A 20430-nucleotide genomic window follows, 5' to 3' on the forward strand; every position below is an offset into this window, starting at 1 on the left:
AATTATTATTTTTTTAAAATTCTGGATGCAGACAGCATGTCATTGCACGTGGGCAAGAATGGAGGAAGGCAGTCTGTAGTCTCGTGCAAAGAAAGGAAAATTTGGTGTCAAAGAGGAAGTACAGAAGTTGTTTGTAAATAAGTACGTTACTCCCCTACACTGGGGAAGAAGTCTTTGTCTGCATTAGTGATATTTATTTGCGCTAACTTATCGTGGTCAATGGTGTTTATCTTCGGTACCCAAAAAAGCACGTCAGAGGAAGGTATCTGCAATAATTAAAAAATGCCAAATGGATTTCTTTGAAATGTCATTTGTATGTGCATATTTTAAGATCTACATAGAGTCTGATGAATTGCAATATTGGTACTGTGTGTTTGTGTGTGTGTGTAAGTTGGTACCTCTTTAAGCTATTTAGAGTCTCTTTACTGAGGAAACTGAATTTGTTGTTGTCATGTTGATGTTTTGGGGCTAGTGATGATAGTGGGGGTTGGAATTAGATGGCCTTTAAGGTCCCTCCCCCCAAAAAACATTCTGTGATGATGGATTTTCTTCCTGTAACCCTGCTGATTTCGATTCACCTGCATTTATTTCAGTTTGTGTATTACAGGTTAAATAGTATCATGCTAAATGTTGTTTGAGCAAGAAGAGTGTTGTTGCCTACGATTACTACTGCAGAACTCTTTTGCAACTCAAGAGTTTATAAGTAAATAAACCTGAAAGGCTCAGACTCTGGATTTTCATGGTGTTCCCTTGCTTTTTAGCTGAAAATGTAAAACAGTACAAGATTTGCTAACATGTCCGTGTCTTGGATCTCGCTTGAAACAGCAGACTGAGCCTGTAATAAAGAGATCTTTTTTTCATGAGCTACTGCCAGTTGCTAAAAAGCAGTTGTAAAAGCCTCACTGAAGCCCACCATATTTAAACTCTCACAAAGTCTTCTGACTACCTAATTTTGCAGTATTTTACTCAATTATTTTAGCATCACCTTTCTTCAGTTGGTCAGTATGACCAGCGCTTCTGCGAAATAGAGTGGGACAAGATCTGAGTTCTGACCAAATTCCAGTATACAATCCAAAAACCTACTAAGGAAACTAGTGGCAAAGGGGAATGGCGCCAGCCATATTTTCTGTACGCCACTGATTGTGGTAAAGTAGCTTCTAGCTTGGTTTTAAGGAAACAAATTTATCACCATTATAACACAGAGATTCTTTTTTTTTCCTTTTTCTTTTTCCTGTAACTGGTATTTGTTATTGCACACTGAGAGCGGACTCTTAATAGGTTCACGAAGGAAAAATTACAAATCTATGAATATGATCCATACATTCAGATAAGAAGCAATAAAAGGATATAGTCGTCAAGTTCTCACAGTACTTTTAAATAAGCTTTTTATTAATCTTTCAACAGACGTTTGGAAGTGTAAACAATGGAGGACGAGGCAAACCAAGTGCAATCCGTGAATGAAAAGCAGGTGCCGAACTCCGAGAGCGGTTATGTGTGGCACGTCACCGATATGAATCGACTGCATCGTTTCTTGTGTTTTGGTTCAGAAGGTGGTACTTACTGCACCAAGGAGCAGAAGCTGTGCTTTGAAAATGCAGAAGCTTTAACAAGGCTAATTGAAGAGGGTAGAGGTTGTGAAGTTGTTCAAGAAATAAAGACATTCAGTCAAGAAGGCAGAACAGCAAAACAGGAGCCCCTGCTTTTTGCTCTTGCAATCTGTTCGCAGTGTTCTGATGCAAAAACAAAACAAGCCGCGTTTAAAGCTGTTCCTGAGGTGTGTTGCATACCAACTCATCTCTTTACTTTCATCCAATTTAAAAAAGATCTGAAGGAGGGCATGAAATGTGGCATGTGGGGCCGTGCACTGAGGAAAGCTGTTGCAGATTGGTACAATGGAAAGAATGGCATGGCTGTTGCTTTAGCAGTTACAAAATATAAACAAAGAAGTGGTTGGTCTCATAAAGATCTCCTGAGATTGTCCCACCTAAAACCTGCCAGTGAAGGTAATATGCTTTTAATTTCCCTAGAAATACTATGTTTTAAGCCTCTTATATTTATTGTGGAACTATTTTGGAAACACTGGTACCAGTGTAGAATGATGACATATTGGTGATCATATCCTGGAACTGAGTGATCACATCAGAAATATAACTGTTTATCTTCAGAGGTAAACAGGGTTTATTTCTTGTTTTGCTCTGTGCATGTCAAGAAAAGGTAAAATAATACAATTCCCTCACTTTGTTGCTATCTAGCTTACAAATGATGAAATAAACTTTTTTCATCATTTGGGAAGATCTGTTGGTTTAGAACGAATTAGGCTCCTGGCTTATGAAGAGAATAAAACAGCTGTTCTAACTTGTATGGGGATGACCTCTTTTAGCTGGTCAGCAGGTCTGGGAAATTCCATTTATGGTGGTGGTGGTTGTTTTTAACAAAAAAATGCTCTAACTTGTTTGCTTGCCAGAAAGATAAATGCCAATATGAAGAAGGTAATCCTGACTGGAAAATATTTTTCTATAGGAATTGCTATAGTCACTAAATACATTACCAAAGGGTGGAAAGACGTCCAAGAAGCTTATAAAGACAAAGCAGTTTCTGCTGAGACTGAAAAACTTCTAAAGTATCTGGAGGCTGTGGACAGGGTGAAACACACAAAAGATGAATTGGAAGTTACTCATTTAATAGAGGAATATGGTCTGGTTAGAGAACATCTACTGACAAACCATCTGAAATCCAAAGAGGTAGGTGAACTTCAGGAGCTTTGTATTCTCTTTAGAGTTAACACTTCTTAGAGTATTACGTCTTGATTTCCATTAAAAAAGCCCTTATGGTTTATTTTTTCCAAGTTTATTTACACAAGTGGCTAATTTAAAAATAATAAATATCTCTTTCATTTTTTTATAACTTGAACGTTTATTTTAAAATACAGTTATTTAATGTGCAGATGTCAGTTTTTGTACTTGGGAATCTCATCTTTTTTTTTTTTTTTCTCCTTCTTTGATCATAGGTTTGGAAGGCATTGCTGAAGGACATGCCCATTTCTGTATTATTGAGAAATTTAGGAAAGATGACAGCAAATTCAGTGCTTGAACCAAGAAGCTCAGAAGTGGCAATAATATGTGAAAGACTAAGAAATGAGAAATTACTAAAAAAGGTAAGAAATTTTTCATGATTTTCACTTTTAACCCCTTCTAACTAGAATTTCTTCAGGCAACCTCTTTACAGAATAAAAGAGAGATTATTTTTAAGGAATGTGTAGCTTATTCTTAAAAAACACCCAAACAACAACAGAAAACCCACACAACAATAGTGGAATTACTGTCCCTTGATAATAAAACTTTAATTTCTCATTTGATTTTTTTTGCCCCTATTTCCAAAACTTCTTTACAAATGAAGTGTATTGACGGCTAGGTTCTTTTCTTAATTTAATGTCGAGGCAAGCTTTGTTTGTTGGATTCATCCATTGCTCCTGAGTGTTGTAATTTAAAATGAGCAAACACAATCCTAAAAAGTGAGTGGAAGCCACTCTTCTAAGATCCTAGGAAATGAATGAAGAAACTAGCGCAGCAGCTGAGAGAAAAAGTGACAAAACAAGGAGACTGTCTCCTAACAGTGCTTTATTTTTTTTTCAGAGGTAATGCAATAAGAGGGAAAAGAGGGTTCCAATAGAATTCATTGCAAGATTCTAGAAAGGGAACGAGGTTCATCATTACCTGTAATTGACAGCTATCAGTTCATGCTACAGCTTTAAAAAAGACTGCACAAACCTTTTGAACAAATTGAAGTAAACAGATTTTGCAGTAGGATCTTTTTAGTTTGTGTTGCATTTTTTGTTTGTTTGTTTGTTTGAGTTCATACTTTGTAAAACTTACTGTTGATTTATTTTGTCTGTAGGGTAGAATACATCCATTCCATATATTGGTTGCATTAGAAACCTATAAAGCTGGACATGGAAACAGAGGGAAGCTTTGGTGGCGTCCTGATGAAGACATTTTAGAAGCTTTAGATGCTTCGTTCTACAAAACTTTCAAGGTAATAAAGTTCTTGAATTCACTAAGCTCTTTGAGAAGTCTCTTTTTTTTCTGAAAGCTTATAAAATAATATAGAAAAATTTGTTGGGTGGATAATATTTTGAGAACCTCGTAATAAAAATCTTAGTAATGGGGATTTTTATTAAACAGAGGACAAAAAAAAAAAACAAAAAAAAAAACTGTCATATATTTAACTTTTGGCAATGTTATGGTCCTAATGTTGCCCCAAAAACAATTAAAAAAAACCAACACACCACACGTCTATGATTGAAAGTAGAAAAAGAAAGAAATTAATATATTATGTAGATATTTTCTTACTTTTTTCTTTTAGACAATTGAACCGACAGGGAAACGTTTCTTACTTGCAGTCGATGTCAGTGCATCAATGACCCAAAAAGTGCTGGGCAGTGTGCTGAATGCTAGCACGGTTGCAGCGGTGATGTCCATGGTGAGGCGTTAAACTTCTTTTATTTGTAGCTATTTGCAGCTTGAGCTTCACTTTTGATACAAAGGTACTCTAAAGCTGGTTAGAAACCAGAAGGAAGTTGATATATATAATTTTTTGTTACTACTTTTGTTACCGAAGGTGTGGCTTTATGGGCCAGATACTTAAAGCAGCCAGATTCAGAAAGGTCACTTTAAAAAAGTTGGTTTCCAGTTTTAATCAAAATGGTTGAGGCTGCTTTTTCACCTATTGAAACTGAAAATACATTGGGGAGAAAAAAAGAAACAAAGAAACAAAACAAACAAACAAACAAAAAAACAGAAGCATTGATAATTTAATACAGATTGGCTTGAGAAATTTTGTGATAATTTGAGCTATCAACACTGACTTTGTATCACAATTGCTTTTACCTCAGTTTGATATTCTAAAGCTTCTTGTGCGTATTAGAGTGGAACTTGTTTGCCTTGAAAAATGTTCAGTGTTTTATGTCAAAGAGGGGAGAGAAGAAATAGGAAAGGATTTTTAGTTACAGTAATGAGAACATTTCTGCAGCTCTGATTTTGCACTGTCTATTCACAGTAGTATTACAAAGTATTTAAAGTATAGAGTGAAGCTTTAGCGTATATAATGAGCCACGCTGACTTACATACAAAAGGGTATGGTGCCTCTTCAGCAGGGAATGCCTTGATTCAGTCAGGAAAAGTTCTAAATAACATTTTTATTTTTCGTCTTCCTCTTTCTCAGGTTGTAGCACGTACTGAGAAGGATTCCCATATCGTTGCCTTTTCACATGAAATTGTCCCTTGCCCTGTGACAGCTGATATGACGTTACCTCAAGTTTTAGTGAAAATGTATGAAGTATGTAAAAAATAATTGAAAAAAATGCATTGCTTTTTTTTTTTTTTTCTTCTAGTACTGTGATTAGTCTGTATCTGTATAGTAGAATGCTGTGTATTTTTTTTTCTCCCTTTTATTTAGGGGAAGTCCAGCAAATGTCATTATTTCAACTGCCTGAATATTAAATAAAGTAATTTAGAATGGCATTGCTAGATCACAATGGCTTAATTTGAAAACAATAACTTCAGTTATGTCATTATTTTATTTATTTAAGTGAAATGAATGAGTGAACTGTTGTTTTGTTGTTTAACAAAGACAATTCTGTATGTGATATACCACGAGGCTCACATAAAAAGTAATTTTCCATGAGTTACTAACTTCTGTAGTAATGTGTTCCATGTATACATATATATTTTTTTTCCTTTTAAGATTCCAATGGGTACGACTGATTGTTCCCTTCCAATGATATGGGCTCAGAAAACACAGACAGCTGCTGATGTCTTCATTGTATTTACTGATAATGAGACATTTGCTGGAAATACTCATCCTGCAACAGCTCTTAGAGAGTACAGGGAGGTAAATATGCTTCTGAGTGCTTGCAATTGATGAATGCAGTATAGAGTAAACACTAGTTCTCTACATGTTTTACAGATTAAACAAGTTGTTGCAATCTGCTGTAAATAATAATCTCAATATTGTTAAAAACATAAATTCTATGCTTAGGCTGAATTAGTGGAAGTAATTGCTCACATTCAAAACCATTGAATTGAAAAAAGGATTTGTAATTAACCTACTTTGCTAGCTGTACTTGCAATATCAGTGAAAATTTGTTTGGTATTGAGACAGTGCATGAATTTCTACATTCTATAATTCTGTAATTGATTCTGAATTTTATAATTGATGAAATAATTTTTTTACAGGAAGCTCTTAAATAATGGTACTGTGCTCCCAGAATTAAATTCAACTTCGATCTCTGTATTAGATCTCACAAACATTAAACAAAGTAATGAAGACAAGTCTGTAGGGAAACACTCAAGAGGATAAGATGATAGGTACCATGTGAACAAAGCCCTATATGTTTTAAATTGGCTATATATGCTGTGGAGCTTTGCAATTTTGAAACAGAACTAAGAAAAACACTTCCTACCAGCACACTGCTATTAAAAATTATTTGAACAGCAAACAATCTTTTAGGCTTAAAGGGAACTATTTCTAAATTAATATATTTTAAACTGCAAAGACAAGTATGTATGGACATTGATCTTCATACCATGTCCACCCATTTGAAATTAATACCATAATCTTTAACTTGCCCAGTGAAACCTTACCACAGAGTTATTTAGTTGAGATTAGCTCCCTCCCACTCCTAAATTTTTGCTTTTAACAAAGAATTCCTGTACTCTGGCCTTAATATCACTTGCTTTGTTTTAACTTACACATGACTGACATGTAAATCAGCTCATTTAGCTGAGTTGTCCAGGTCACAGCTGCTTTATTTGTTCAACCAACACTTGGACTCTTTGCCTGAGACAAAAACATGCTCCTTGATTCGTGTTAGATGATTTTATTATTATTATTGAAAGTTTTCTCTCAGAATGATCTTCAGAATAGCAAATGCAGTGTTTACAGTTGAAATATATAAATCTTAATATTGCAGGGAAGTTTTGCCAATAGCATTCATTGTAGTTTATTTGTATTTGTTTAAATATAACTGTTTTACTGCAGCTTAAGTACGGTGTTAACAGGCAGCCTGCAATTCTTGTTACGGCATACCTAGGTTCTATCAGTATGCCTCTTCAGACAGTGGTTTATGTATGCCAGATAGCAATATTTGGCCTCTGTCATGTTTCATTTACTGTATATGTGTGTATTTCTGAAAATATTTTCTGTTCTTCCTCTAGAAAATGGGTATTCCTGCTAAATTGATCGTCTGCGGGATGACATCAAACAGCTTTACGATTGCCGATCCAGATGACAGAGGCATGTTGGATATATGTGGCTTTGATACAGGAGCTTTGGATGTTATTCAGAACTTCATTTTGGATTTGATTTAGCATTCTAGGTATCTGCTCTTCCCAATGGGTCCACTGCTGGCAACAGACTTTTCACCTTGGGAACTCCCAGCCAAATATACTTTATTAGAAAATGGCACATTATATACATATCAGAGCGTATCCGTTTTGCGAAGGGAAAACAAGAAAAGCAGATGAGACACCGCTTTTCTCTTTTCTCCTATTGCACACAATTTGAAATAACAATGGGAAGTTTGTTAAATGTAGCTACAGGGTTACACAACATGTAATTTAATTTCATTTATAATAGATTATAAATACTGAGATTTCTTTTTCCCCTGTTGCTGTGGAATGCTTGTTTGCAAGAGTGAATTGATGAATTATTCCTAGGATGGGCAGGACAGAAAAGTGGTTTTAGCTTTTGAATAATGTTAGTTTAACAACTAACATTAGTTTAGAGGGATCTTTCTTTAGACTTTTTTTTTTTTTTTTTTTTTTTAACAAATAACTAAGGTTCAACAGTTTCCATAATTATACTTCAGATCTACAAAAGAAGTATTTTCTGGCACATGTGAGACCATGTAACTGTGATGCAGTATAAAAGTTACCCAGTGAGATTTTATACTGACAAAACTGAAAGTGGAAGAGCTCATGCTCATCTTTTATTTAGATTACTTGGATTTTCGAGGATAAAGTAACTCTTTCTAGAGAGAGGGGTAGTTTCTGTACAATGCAGTTTCAAAAGCACTATTTTAGATTTCATGTGCTTTGGTGAATATTCAACAAACTTTTTAGTAGCGAAAGGTCTTGGAAATGGCAAGGAAGCCACATTCAGTACATGTTGTAACTTCAGTTAGCATCAGCTCACTTTCAGTGAGGAAGATCAGCAAGTGCATGTGTCTTAGCCTACTCTTGAAAGCTGAGTAGCAACAACCAGAAACAAACGGCTACGTTTTCTTCAAAGGAATGTATTGGATGATACAAAAATCTTCCTAATGAGAATACTTCGTTTAAAAAAAATCTTTTTGTAGATTAACATTATTTCTGATTTCTTAAATTAATTCAATCTAACATTTTTCCAAACTACCTCCAGTTTATAGTGACCAATTCTTAAAAACTTTTATGAAGTGTACAGTTGCCTCGTTCTCAAAATCTTGTTTAGGAAGTGATTGAAACTGGATTTTTTTTTTTTTTTTTTAGTCTGATAGTAAGAATGTGAGTAAATATGGAGAAAGCTAGTGAATATCTTACCACTTTGGAACAGGAACCAATAGCAATTCATGTGTATATGTATTTAAATCTGTGTGTGTGTGTGTATTTAGGTATGTGTGTTCAGGGGGGAAGTTAAAAGATCTCTTTCACAGATCAGTCTTAAAAGCTGAGAGCTTTTTTTCAGAGATGCTTTTACAACTTCCCCAAGATGTGTATGTCAGCCTCTTTTATGCTAATTCTGGCTGTTTTAAACAGTGAATTTGGTGTTAATTTGAAAATAATTATGGTTTATAAAGATTACCCGATTGTGGTAAATGACATGTAAGACCATATTTTTCTGCCTAAAAGACAAGCTTTTAAATGTAAAATTCAAGTTCATATTATACTTTTGATACTTGTAACACTTTTCATTATGCCTCCTACATATTGACTCGAAGTTCAAAGCTTGCATTCTGTAGGATGGTTATCTATTTTGGTGCTATCTAAAATGTGAGATTACATGTTACTGAAGGTATTCTGCTACACACTTACACACTACCTTAATGAATAAATCAGAACGGTGAAGGAAGCCTTTTCTGACACTGATGTATAGGAACAACTCGAGAGTTGTTTTAAATCTGTGGCTTAAAGAGCTGATGGTAAGAATGTTAGTTTTCAGTGGACATGAATGTAGTTACTTCTGAATTATCCCTGCTATTACAGTACAGCTCTGATAGAATGCTTGAACACAGGACTACCACCAGCTTGTCAGGTGACATCCAGAAAAAAACAAGCGTTCCTGCAGAAACTGATAAAATAGCACTTTGAGTTTGAAAATTAGCCATTTCCTTTGAAAAACTTCTTACCAAGTGTAGTCTCCTTGCAAAACGAACACAAGGAATTTGGGGCGTAAATGCACTTGCTCACTACATGTAAATTATTTAAAGTAAATGCACTGATGTTTTGGAGTTGTTTTTGGTAGTAATGTGTTTTAAATGAGGCAATAGTCAAACACCTGAATAGATGTTTCCTATTAAGCTAGCGATGTTGAAAATAACTGACAGATAAGTATCTTTTGCAGGTACTTTTTCTTTTTTGAAGTAGTTTTTGTGAAGTAATAGGAAATATTTTGGACTAAATATGAAATGAGAAACCTAAACTGGTATTTCAAGTAACTTTTTTGCAGTCAATTGCATAAATTTACTGCAAATAAATATTAGACTAGTTATTAACGGATTGATTGAACAGTTATTGTAGCGATGCATCTTTGAAAGCAGTCTGGTTTAAAATAAAATTCCTTGAACTACAGTAAAAGTGAAGGTGAATTTTTCAGTAGAACTTAGAGAAAATGTTGACACTAGATAGCTATGTGCTATGTTAAAGATAGTCACCCATGCTGGAGTACATAATTTGCCCCTAAATATTTACCATATCTCTGTACCAAAAAATCTTGTCAGATTATTGTAGATGCTGGTTTTCCAGTGTAAAGCTAGCACTGTCGAGATCATGTTGTCATCTGTTCTCCTTTAAAGTTTCCACAGAGAGGGGAAACTGAAGTAAATGCTGACAGATGAAATTTGGCAGTATGTTGGCCCTTGTTCCTCCCATTTTCTGTCTGGAGTTGGTTATTATCATACAGTAAGGGGCAAAGAAGACTGATCCTGCATTTTCTTTTTCCATAGACTGATCTTTTTTTTCTGTCGTATGCTGAATTTTAGGGGAACTGTCTGACTCATTTGCTGTAACAAATTTCTCCTGATTTTAGTCTTTAGTTATTAAACAAATAATTTCCAGAAAGATACCTGGACATGTGAAGAGGCAACAATTACTGTAATTTTTTTAAAGGAAAAAAAAATAGCTAAGACACAGTTTCTCAGCTTTAGTTCAGTATACAATAAATAAAACCTTTCACTATAGAGTGTGAAATGACTTTTTCAAGTTAGTGTTGTTTGCATTGGAGGAACACTGACTAACGAAAATGGGGCTATAATTGTGCGCTACAGTTTAGTAGTGAAGATAGGACAGGAAAGATTTTAAAGATAGTGAAGTTTATTCAAAACATTAAAAAAAAAAGAAAAAAAAACCAATAAAAATCTAAATGCAGAGTGCAGGTGTAGACTAGGTGAATGCAGGTTTCTTGTTATTTGTCAGAATTAACAGGCTTTCAGTTTGACTGTCATTTCACTGTGAGCCCCTGATAATTCTTAAGTGTTAGATTATTGTCTAAGACTGTAATGTTCAGGCACTTTAGCATAAAGAAAGAAGAAAAGGATGTAACGGTTGGAAGCACAGCAGAGGTAAAATGTTCTTCTATAATGAAGGGCTGTAACCAGTGGACATCAGAGGTCATGTTTCCGCGTAGCAGTGATACAGACAAGAATGTGGGCACGTGCTGCTCAAGATTTCTTTAAAATTATGCATCGGTATTGTGTGTTGAATAAAGACAGTAATAATTTTGCCAAGAATTAGACTTTTGTGCCAGGATTTTTAGACCTATAGCAAGGAAAGGGAGAGTTTGGGATGCTTGTAGAACTTCCTTACAGGTAGAACTTGGGGCTTAATCCACAGTTGTGTGTTTAATAAAGAGAAGTCTCAAAGTAGGTCTAGGTCTGAAGTTAGCAGTGCCAGTCTAACTGCCCAGTACATAACAGCCTCTAATAACTGGCCATAAAGTACCTTGCTGCTTGAAATCACTGTTAAACCCGTTTGTGAAACATAAATCATTGTGGGGACAGGACATTTGTTCTTTTTTGTTGTTGTTGCTTTTAAATTGGGGCCCACTAATACCCATTTATGGGTATGGCTTTCAAAGGCTATTCAATGAAGCGTATGTTCTTGGCTTAAAAAGTACACCAGCAGTTTTGGAAATGTATTTTACTAATGACTCTGTAAAAACACTAGGAAAATATTTTTCTCCATTGCAAAATGCTGTGCTGCTTAATCATGTAGCCACCATACCAAAAGCATTAGTATTGGTTCCGTTTATGTTGATTCTTCTATTACCCATTTTTTTCTGTGCTCTTCCTTTTTTCTGTTAATGTTGGCTTTTTTCTCCTTTTCCATCACCTCGTGAACCCAGACCTATACTTGAACCTCTTCTCACAAGCTCTTGTCCTTTCCTTTTTTGCCACTGTTCTAAATCTGCCATTTTGCTGTCATCAAGCACGTTAGCTTAGCTAAACAACTTACGCCAGCACTGATGTCACAGTATTTATCTTAACTTAAAAAGGGACAACTTTTTCACCTTCTTTGATCATATGAATCTCTAATAAGATATTTAATTTGCTGTATCTATCAGCTTTTGGTTAAAAAAGAAAGTTGCATAAATTACAAAAGCGCATCTTTGTTTCTTTAAAAAATCCAACATCTGCCTGTGAAACTAAATGGCTTACTTCTATAAAACAACCATTTAAAATTGGCTTTTCAAATGTAAAGCTTCTTTCTCGAGTTTGTTGGGTGGGTCAGAGCTTTTCATTCTGTCGTATGTTACCAAGTTGTTACAAGCAGAATTAAGGAAACATTTAAATGAATCTTCTGGATGAGTGGGCAGCTTTTTAGCAATATTGAAAATATTGGAAGACTAGAATGTAGAAGCAAACCTCAGCAAAAATCACTTGTCTTGCTTGTGCTTTTAATCTTCCTTCTTTTTTTTAAGCATTTCATCACTTTATAGGGTTTATTTAGCTATTTGCAGTGGCTCACAGTGGACAAATACGCTGTAAGTAAATTGTTCTACTGGCTTTATTGCTGAAATGGTAGAGATTTCATCATACCCTGACGGAGTACAGTGTACAATGTTGCTGAGTAAGACTTAGGGGGAAAAGATAAAACAGTAGGACTATATTTTGTATGTGCTGCTCTGAGAGCTAGGACTTAAAATTAGCTAACTGCAGCATAAGGTATGGTGTCTTTAAGTATGTGTGCTTACATTTGGATTTATGATTTTGATACTGTAACATGTGGTTTCTTTAGGTATTTCTGCATTCTGAATTTAAGTTTAAATAAATATATTTGCATATATATATGTGGTACAGTCAGAACTTTTACAAATACTTCATTAACAAATAACGAATGGAAATAGCTGTTTTCCTAATGTTACCAGCTTTTTAGTTCAGCACAACTATTTACAATAAAACATCTATTCTGTTACATTCTCATATAAAAGTGCAGTTCTACTCTCAAACTAATTCCGTATAAGGAATGAAGAGATGAATGCATTCACAGCTCTGTCTGCTTAGTTAAATAACTTAATGTTTGTTTTTAACTACTCATGCTTCTTAGGAGCATGTTATTTGAGCTGGATGAGTGCTTAAGTACAATTCCTATTACAGAATATTTTAACGGACAATTTTTAACATTCACATCCCAAGACAACCATTACTTTAAAACAAACAGCTTTTCTTCTGGAGACACTACTAAGCAAAAAATATGGAACTTTTAATTTTGAATGCCTCTCCCTACCCTTTTTTGTTCCTGGAGTAGAACCACACTTGAACTGCCATATAATGTTTAAATAACTTAAACATAACATGGCTTTGTGCCATCCAATAATGAAGGCACTGTCTTGCTGCTACTTTCTATGAAACGATACAAAATGAATGAGAAAACATTTGGATGGGGAGCCTTAATATAGCTGAAAAGAAATAACAAACTGGCACTCATGAGGCTCTGCAGGCGTATAGTAGGCTTTCTCAGCTATTGGAATGGAATATTGCCTTAAGTGACATTGCCCTGGGATTTCTGAAACGTAGAACTCAAAGGGGTACTTTAAACTACTGTTTTGGGACTTTTTCTATCAGGGAACAAAATGAAAAGTAAGGTCTTTGAAAAATTCCTTTGCGTACTGTTATTTTTACATGATGGATTTAGAAGCTTTCAGGTGCAAAATTGTTAATCTAAGAAAACAAAACTGGCCTAAGAATTATACACAGGGAAAAAGAACACTTGGATACCAGCACATGTGCAAACTAAATTGCTTTATTAAGTATAAATTTAGGGAGAGATGCACATTTGATGGTGTTTTAACTTAATGAGTGTGTCCTTGTAAAAAAAAGACTTAAGGCAACGATGAAACTAGCAAAAGGTAGTGAACTGCAATAATAATATAACAAGGTCAGTGTGTTTAGTTAGCTAATTACACGTTAAAGATGCACAGTGCAGAGGACTCTATACTGAACTTTTACAAATTGTTACTTAAATTTGTTTCAAAGCTGCACTGCAACATGGAAGTCGTCAAATTCACAAAGGACAGCCTTACAGTCACAATTATTTGAGCTGAAGGTGGATGTGGCACTTTGTTTCCTTGTGGAAAGAAAGTTGTTTACGTGCACGCAGTGCCTGCAACAATGGAAATAACAGACATCTTATTCACAAGGAGCGAATAAAAATGGACTTAATGTTTTTATTCTAAACTGTGCATCTTTAGTAGTGTAATAGTCCCTTTTATTGAGGAAAGGGATATAATTTTCTACTCGCGTACGATGAACTTTTCTGAAATAACCAAGTCTTGGCAGTGGCTGCTCTGGCTTTGGATGTACATTGTACTGAAACTATTGAATTTGGGTTTTTTAGACATTTAACTGCAAGTTAATACTGCTAGTAAACTGCATTCTGACTGTAGAACTTAAGTACTAAATAAACTCTATGCATATTAGACCCATTTTACTTGGTCTTGAGTTTCATAACAGCACTGGATTGATGATGATGTAGAGTTTAGTGTCACTGAGCTGCCTGGCTACACCAGGATATTCCAGAATGACAGCGTCCAGACTGATATAGTGGAGAGTAAAGATGAAAGTGCTTACCTACCACTCTACAACTGCAAGGATCTCTCTTCCCTTTTTCCATAGCACCTGAACTTATAATTAAGTACTTACAAGATCAGATGATGAAATACATGTATGAGGGAGGTAAACAAAGGTGGATATCCCCTCCCATTGGTGACTGTCAAGGGAGAACCTCCTACTACCCTAATCTTCCACAGACATATATGACCAAAGAATTTAACCAAAGAACAGGGGCTAGGGTTGGGAGACCCTAGAGTTCAAGCCTCTTCAGAAGATCCTAAGATACTCTCATACAATGAAAGCCTAGTCAGTTTTAAAACAGTGACTGACCCTTTGCAAGACCCCAAAGTTGCAGGTTACCTGCAATCCTCTGCTCCAACTGAGAGCAACTGTAGGAGAGAACAGTGAAGATGACCTACTTCCTCTACTGCCAGCCTCCTTTATTTAAAAGAACAACTGATATCACAAAGCATACTCACTGATGCCATCCTTGCATAACACATTCCCCTAATTTACATTTAAGTTCTCTTGGAAATAAAATTACAATTAAAGTTGCACAAAAAAGAAGTGGTTTCAGCACTATTTAGGAATACACAGAAGCAGAGCCAGTAGGTACTGCTTTTAATAACAGCCGAAAAAAAAATCAAACTAGTACAAGTAGTGTAGAAGTAACAGATGAACAACAGTAAGAAACATGACATGCAGCAACATCACTACAAAAGTGATGCTTTGTACTTTCTCTGATTGCAATTTGACATTTAAAATTTAACAAAGCCATTACATTGACCGTGTAGTGTAACTGTGGTAGAATGAGACTAGAAAGACACCTTACTTTCAGGAAAACAAAATAAAAACCAGGATACTTCAAAAACCTTAACTCTACCACCAATGCAACACCAATAAAATGACATCATTTGAATACACTTGGAGTTCCAAGAGGTTCTTAACGATTGTGGTAAAGCTGAGGCAAGGAAACCGAGTAATTTGTCAGTTCCATAGAGTCTGTGTCAGAGAATGATCTGAGATTCAGAAATTCTTGGCTTGAAACTGTTACCCCCCAGCTGATGCAGTGTGTCTTTGCAATCTTTTTAACTTGTGTGAATTTGTACCTATATCAAGGCAGAACTAAGCTAGGCTAGATGGTGGTTCAGGATTTTCCTTTCAGCTGACATTGATGAATCAATGGCAGTAGCTTGCCTTCCTCATGAAGTCTTTGAGTATCTGTAGCACCTCCAACAAAAGTCCCATTAACAAACACTCTTGGGACCTATCAAGAACAAGAAAATTGCATCAGTCACTTCAAAAAAAGACAAAAACCTAGAGCAAAGCCCTGTGGACTCAAGTATTGTTATGTAAGCTTACACACCCACACCTACACTAAGAGTGGAATGTGTATGTATATGTACACACACACACACACACCATTTACTCTCTTAATATGCATATTAATGTTTCAGTATTACGGTACAACTCCTGCTTCCGTAACATTTACGGAAATTGAAAACTTTGTTCACTTGCTACTCAGAAGTGGATTTGAATTCACTATAGGGAAGATTCATACAATTGAGTCAAGTGAGGCTATATAAAATTAAGGAATGGCAAACATGCTAAGTGTTAAACACAATGCAATAAATACAGCCGTACAAATGAAAACTGACTTTGATACTTCAGTCATCTTAGTGGCAGTACGGAAAAGAGATCACCTCTGAGGGACAGCCAGAAGGTCTCAAGAAAAAGCACAGAACCCTTCTGCAGTGCCTTGTTTTTCATTTAGGAGCTTGCATCCCAAGTTTACCCATCTCAGAAGACTACAGACCTTGATACGTCCATAACCCATGGAAAACATAATTTAAATTCTTACTTTTCTTACTCCATGCAAGAAAGTATACTCACTGTTCTGCCACCAGTCATCTGTTCAAGAACATCTTGTATCTGGCTTCCGTTTTCATTCAAGTCCAGTTCTACAGCTGTGTAATTTACATTCATGTGCTCAAAAAGCTTTTTTGCCTTTTCGCAGTAGAAGCACGTTGTTTTAGAGAAAATCACCACGCAGTTCTCTGAAATAATATCCTGTATATTTACAAGAACACTCAAGTAAGCGAGCCTTGTTTTTAAGTCAGTGTATTTTAACGGTATCCAACAGCCATGAAATCAAACAGGGAAATTATAAATCTGCTATTACTGTAACAAATGTTTAGTAGCAGTAATTTGGCTAACTTTAATCCCCAATACTGATGACAGTACTGAATTAGACTAGAAGGCTGAAGAAAGACGTACAAAGGATACAGCCTAGAAAGACCAGGTGGCAGCACTAAGGATGAACAATGCTGCCCATATTACTTGGTATTAATTACAACTAATTGTTAAAAAGTGGGTTGGACAGGCAGAACTTCTCACATAATTTTTTTGTGTAATTCAGACAAGCTTTGAAGCAGCCACAATTTAAAAAAAAAAAAAAAAAAAAGACACAAGCAGTTGAAGACACAAATGATATAATATTATAAAATAAATATAACATTATATTAATAATTATAATATAATTACGTTACTATAATATTATATTATAATAATTAAAGACACAAGCAATTTGTTACCTGTATTTGGTTTGCAGCGTCATTGCTGGACAGCCCAACAGAGACGGGCTGGCTGTTCCCCATCCCAAAACTAAACAGAAACACAAGTCAGATAGGCATGCTTACAAAGAAACGGCACCTTTTACAACTCACAAATTATTATTTTTAAAGCATCGCAGCGCTGTCAATATCTCTCATAATTCCCCGCCACACTCGGGTTCACATCAGCTGCAACGCCGGGGGCTGTACGAGCTCGCACAGCGCGCAAGACGATCAAAATAAACCCTAGTTTTACAGACAAACACTTTTTATTTCCCTTTCCCCGTCCCTTTCCCTCCCCCCCCGCCCCCGTCCCGTCCCCACCCACCCCCGCCGCAGCCCAGCCGCCCCCCGCAGCAACATGGCGGCCGGCCGGAAGGGGCGTGGCCCCGCAGTCCTCGCGGCGGTCCGGCACGGCTCGAGGCCCCCCCTCCACCCCCTCCCCGCCTCCCGGCCGAGCGCGGGGCTGCCCGCGGCGCTGCCTGCTTCGGGGGTGGCGCCCCGGGGGCCGCCTCTGAGCCCCTGGGGAGGTGCCGGGTGGGGCTGGGGGTGCCGCGGGTGCCCCCTGCCCGTCCGCTGGGGTGGGACAGTGTAAAAGTTCAGCCGTCAGTCCTGTGACAAACAGCACAAGGAAATCAGTTCATGTGTAAAAGCGACCCGTGTGGGCTGCTGGTGCTCCCTTATGGGTAGCAGGTTGACCCTGTTCAGACCCGGTGTGTTTGTCTTGCTCCTGTGCTACAAGGCTCAAACAATCCTTCTTGGTGTGTGTAATCTTGGTGAATTTACCTGTGGCTGCAAGTTGTCAAACCTTTTGATGAAAAAAAAAGCGTGGGTGTAGCCTGCTAAACCACGGCTGCATTAACGTGGTCAACAAGCGCAGTTGGAAGCTGTGCCCTGGCAGTGTGCTGTCGCTGTACCAAGCCCTAACAGGTTTTACCCTTTCAGATAAAGGTTTTCTAGATTCATCGCCTGGGCTAAAGCTGATAAGCACTCAGGTATCTAATACCATGTGGTAAAAATACCGATTGGTAGTCTTACTATGTTCCCCAAAGCAAAGTGTGAGAACAGTTCTGCATACTTCCATCTAAAACTTTCAACGAAGGCACGCTGAAGTAGAAAGGTAAAACGACCACAACTTCATGAAACATAATGACTTTGTGTGTTGCTAAAGAAAGTATTTGTAGTCTAGTTAAAAGCTGCTTAGGTGATGCCAAGTAGTTTCTGTATGAGAAACAGAAACAGGACTGGAACCACTGGAAGAATTTCAATTTCCATTTCAATTTTTCATGGGTTGCAGCTGCAGTAAATCTAATCTGAGAAGTTACGTTCTGTTTATTCAGAATGCAATTCTGTTTATTCATGGTGGTTTTGCTTCCTCGGTACATGAATGCTATATCCCAGCATTAGTGTTGCCCGGCGGGGAGCAGTGCAGTGGGTTCTGCTGTGCTGCTCATTTCCAGTGCTGTGGCTGAGCAGAAGATATTAAATTGGACAGAGGAGACAGCAAAGGTGTGCTTTTAGGGGAAAACATGGATTTGGACTGACAAAAAGCCTGACAAGGTGTGCTCACTTCGTGCCACAGAGCCCCACGAAGCCCTCCCCTCTGCGCTGCACGGACCCGGCCATGCAGATGATGAGGAGCTGGTGCGTGAGGAAAGTTTTTTGCAGAGACACCAAATATTTCCGGGATCACTTTATTCCCCTGGGGTGCCAACCGCCTGCTCGTGTCAGAACCGAGTGCTGGTTCAGAACCCAACGCCAGAACTAAATCCTGACGGGAATTCAACGCCAGAATTGAATCCTGACAGGAATTAAAGTCTGACGAGTGATTTCAGCGCCGGATAACACCGGGGTCACACCACAGCGATTCCCTTTCCCCTCCCACCCCGCTCTGACGGGCGGGCGGCAGACCCCAGGCGGGGCCCCCTCAGCCCGCTGCGGCCGCCCAGGGGCGGGGCGGGGCGAGGCGAGGCGAGGCGGGGCGAGGCGGGGCGGGGCGGGGCGGTGGCGCTGCTCAGGCGTTCTCCGCGGGCAGCCCGGGGCCTGGCGGCTGGCGGCGGGGTCCTCTCGCGGCTGGCGGCGGCGACGACGAGGACGGCGGCGGCGGGGCCGGCAGCGGCAGTGGCGGTGGTGGCGGCGGCGGCGGCGGGCAGAAGATGGCGGACGTGCTGAGCGTGCTGCGGCAGTACAACACGCAGAAGAAGGAGATCGTGGTGAAGGGCGACGAGGTGATCTTCGGCGAGTTCTCCTGGCCCAAGAACGTCAAGACCAACTATGTCATCTGGGGGTGAGCCGCCGGCGACGCGGGGTTTCGGGGGGTGGCGGCCGGGCTGAGCCCCGCCGGGCCTCGTTTGCCCCTTAGGGGGGGTTCCCGGGGCCGCCGGGCTCGCCTCGGGTCGCCCCCGGGGGCTGTGGGTGGGCAGGGGGGTGAGGCAGCCCCGCGGAGCCTGTCCTGGGTTTTGGGGAGAAATCCTCCAAAATCGGTGCGTGCCGGGGCTCCGGGCGGCTCGGCACCCCCCGCAGCTCGGGCTCCGGGTGGGGAGTGGGCGGTGAGCCCCGGGGAACGGGGGTTTGCTCGGCCCTGCCCTAGCAGGCAGCTGGAAATCGCTTTTCTTTTCCTGGAGCGGCTACAGTCGGTTAAGTGCTACTTTGTGCTTTTTTAGAAAAGTTCTAGAACGGCGGTTTCTGTACCTGTTGGACTCAGTGGCTTGCCGTGCGAGGGGCTGCTCTGCTCACCTTTCTCCGGAAAGTGGCAGCTGCAGGCTTGGGATATCCACCCTGAAAGGGCTTCAGTGAATCCTTTCAACCCAAGGGAAACTAACGCTGGTTGTTAAATGCCAGGTAGCGAGCGCTGTACGCAGTGATCAAAGGGAGTGCCGTGTGCTCGGAAGCTTGCACGACCAGGAAAGCCACAGATTTCTCAAACAAAACCCTTGCAGTTCACGCTACCCAGGGACTGATTTTTGATTTTTCATAATTACGATAAGGACGTTAACAGTGCTGTAGTGTCCTCTAGTTTGAGGAAGAAAGGAAAGAAATCTGTCTGCTTATGTTAATTTGTAGGCAGATTTTTTTAAAACTGCTGTAACTTCACGTTCAGTTTAAAGCTAGAAATGTGGTATTTCGTTGTCTATTTAAAGCTTTCAGAAACTTGCTTGGGATTTAGTTGCACTTCCTGGCTGAGAAGGGATACTGGTAGGTAGACCGGAGAGGAAGAAAATATTTGCATAAAGAGATAAGTTTTAAAGCTTTTGATAAGTCTTGATTTTGTTTTGCTGAGTAGCTACATAGAGGCTTAAGGTGTTTCCCTTGCTCCAAGTCGCTTTTCCCAGGCCGTAATAAGTAATGGTTAACTGGACAGACACATTTCACCCTCATTCTGTAGGGAGCAGAGAAACCGATAGGCTAGCCTGACTCTTCTACTGCTTAGGAAAACTTGATTTGGGTGTGGAAATTATTAACAAAAGGCAAGAAGGTGGCAGCTGGAGAGAAAAACTTTATTGGGTACGTTAACAC

At 38.7% G+C, this 20430-nt stretch overlaps 3 protein-coding genes across 3 annotated transcripts in view; 2 read left to right on the forward strand and 1 right to left on the reverse strand.

Annotated features, from left to right (window-relative positions):
- Positions 1 to 1419: 1419 nt before the first annotated feature.
- Positions 1420 to 13336, forward strand: RO60 (Ro60, Y RNA binding protein). Its single transcript, XM_084290769.1, has 8 exons — positions 1420 to 2003; positions 2521 to 2741; positions 3008 to 3154; positions 3895 to 4032; positions 4363 to 4479; positions 5221 to 5334; positions 5743 to 5889; positions 7215 to 13336. Exons 1-8 carry the CDS (start codon positions 1424 to 1426, stop codon positions 7365 to 7367), a joined length of 1617 nt encoding a protein of 538 aa, XP_084146895.1. The 5' UTR covers positions 1420 to 1423; the 3' UTR covers positions 7368 to 13336.
- Positions 13337 to 14908: 1572 nt separating this feature from the next.
- On the reverse strand, positions 14909 to 17290 carry GLRX2 (glutaredoxin 2). The gene is made up of 4 exons (XM_084290774.1): positions 17243 to 17290; positions 16897 to 16966; positions 16196 to 16372; positions 14909 to 15569 (listed from the first exon to the last, which is right to left on the reverse strand). Exons 1-4 carry the CDS (start codon positions 17275 to 17277, stop codon positions 15450 to 15452), a joined length of 402 nt encoding a protein of 133 aa, XP_084146900.1. The 5' UTR covers positions 17278 to 17290; the 3' UTR covers positions 14909 to 15449.
- A 1690-nt stretch (positions 17291 to 18980) lies between these two features.
- CDC73 (cell division cycle 73) overlaps positions 18981 to 20430 on the forward strand; it is a 104118-nt gene continuing 102668 nt past the window's right edge. Inside the window, exon 1 of the mRNA XM_084291602.1 lies at positions 18981 to 19201. Within this exon, the coding sequence (XP_084147728.1) occupies positions 19071 to 19201 (131 nt within the window). The 5' untranslated portion in view covers positions 18981 to 19070. The remainder of the gene's footprint in view (positions 19202 to 20430) is intronic.

The sequence above is a fragment of the Netta rufina genome (assembly GCF_964035555.1).
Source record: "Netta rufina genome assembly, chromosome: 8".
Lineage (NCBI taxonomy): Eukaryota > Metazoa > Chordata > Aves > Anseriformes > Anatidae > Netta > Netta rufina.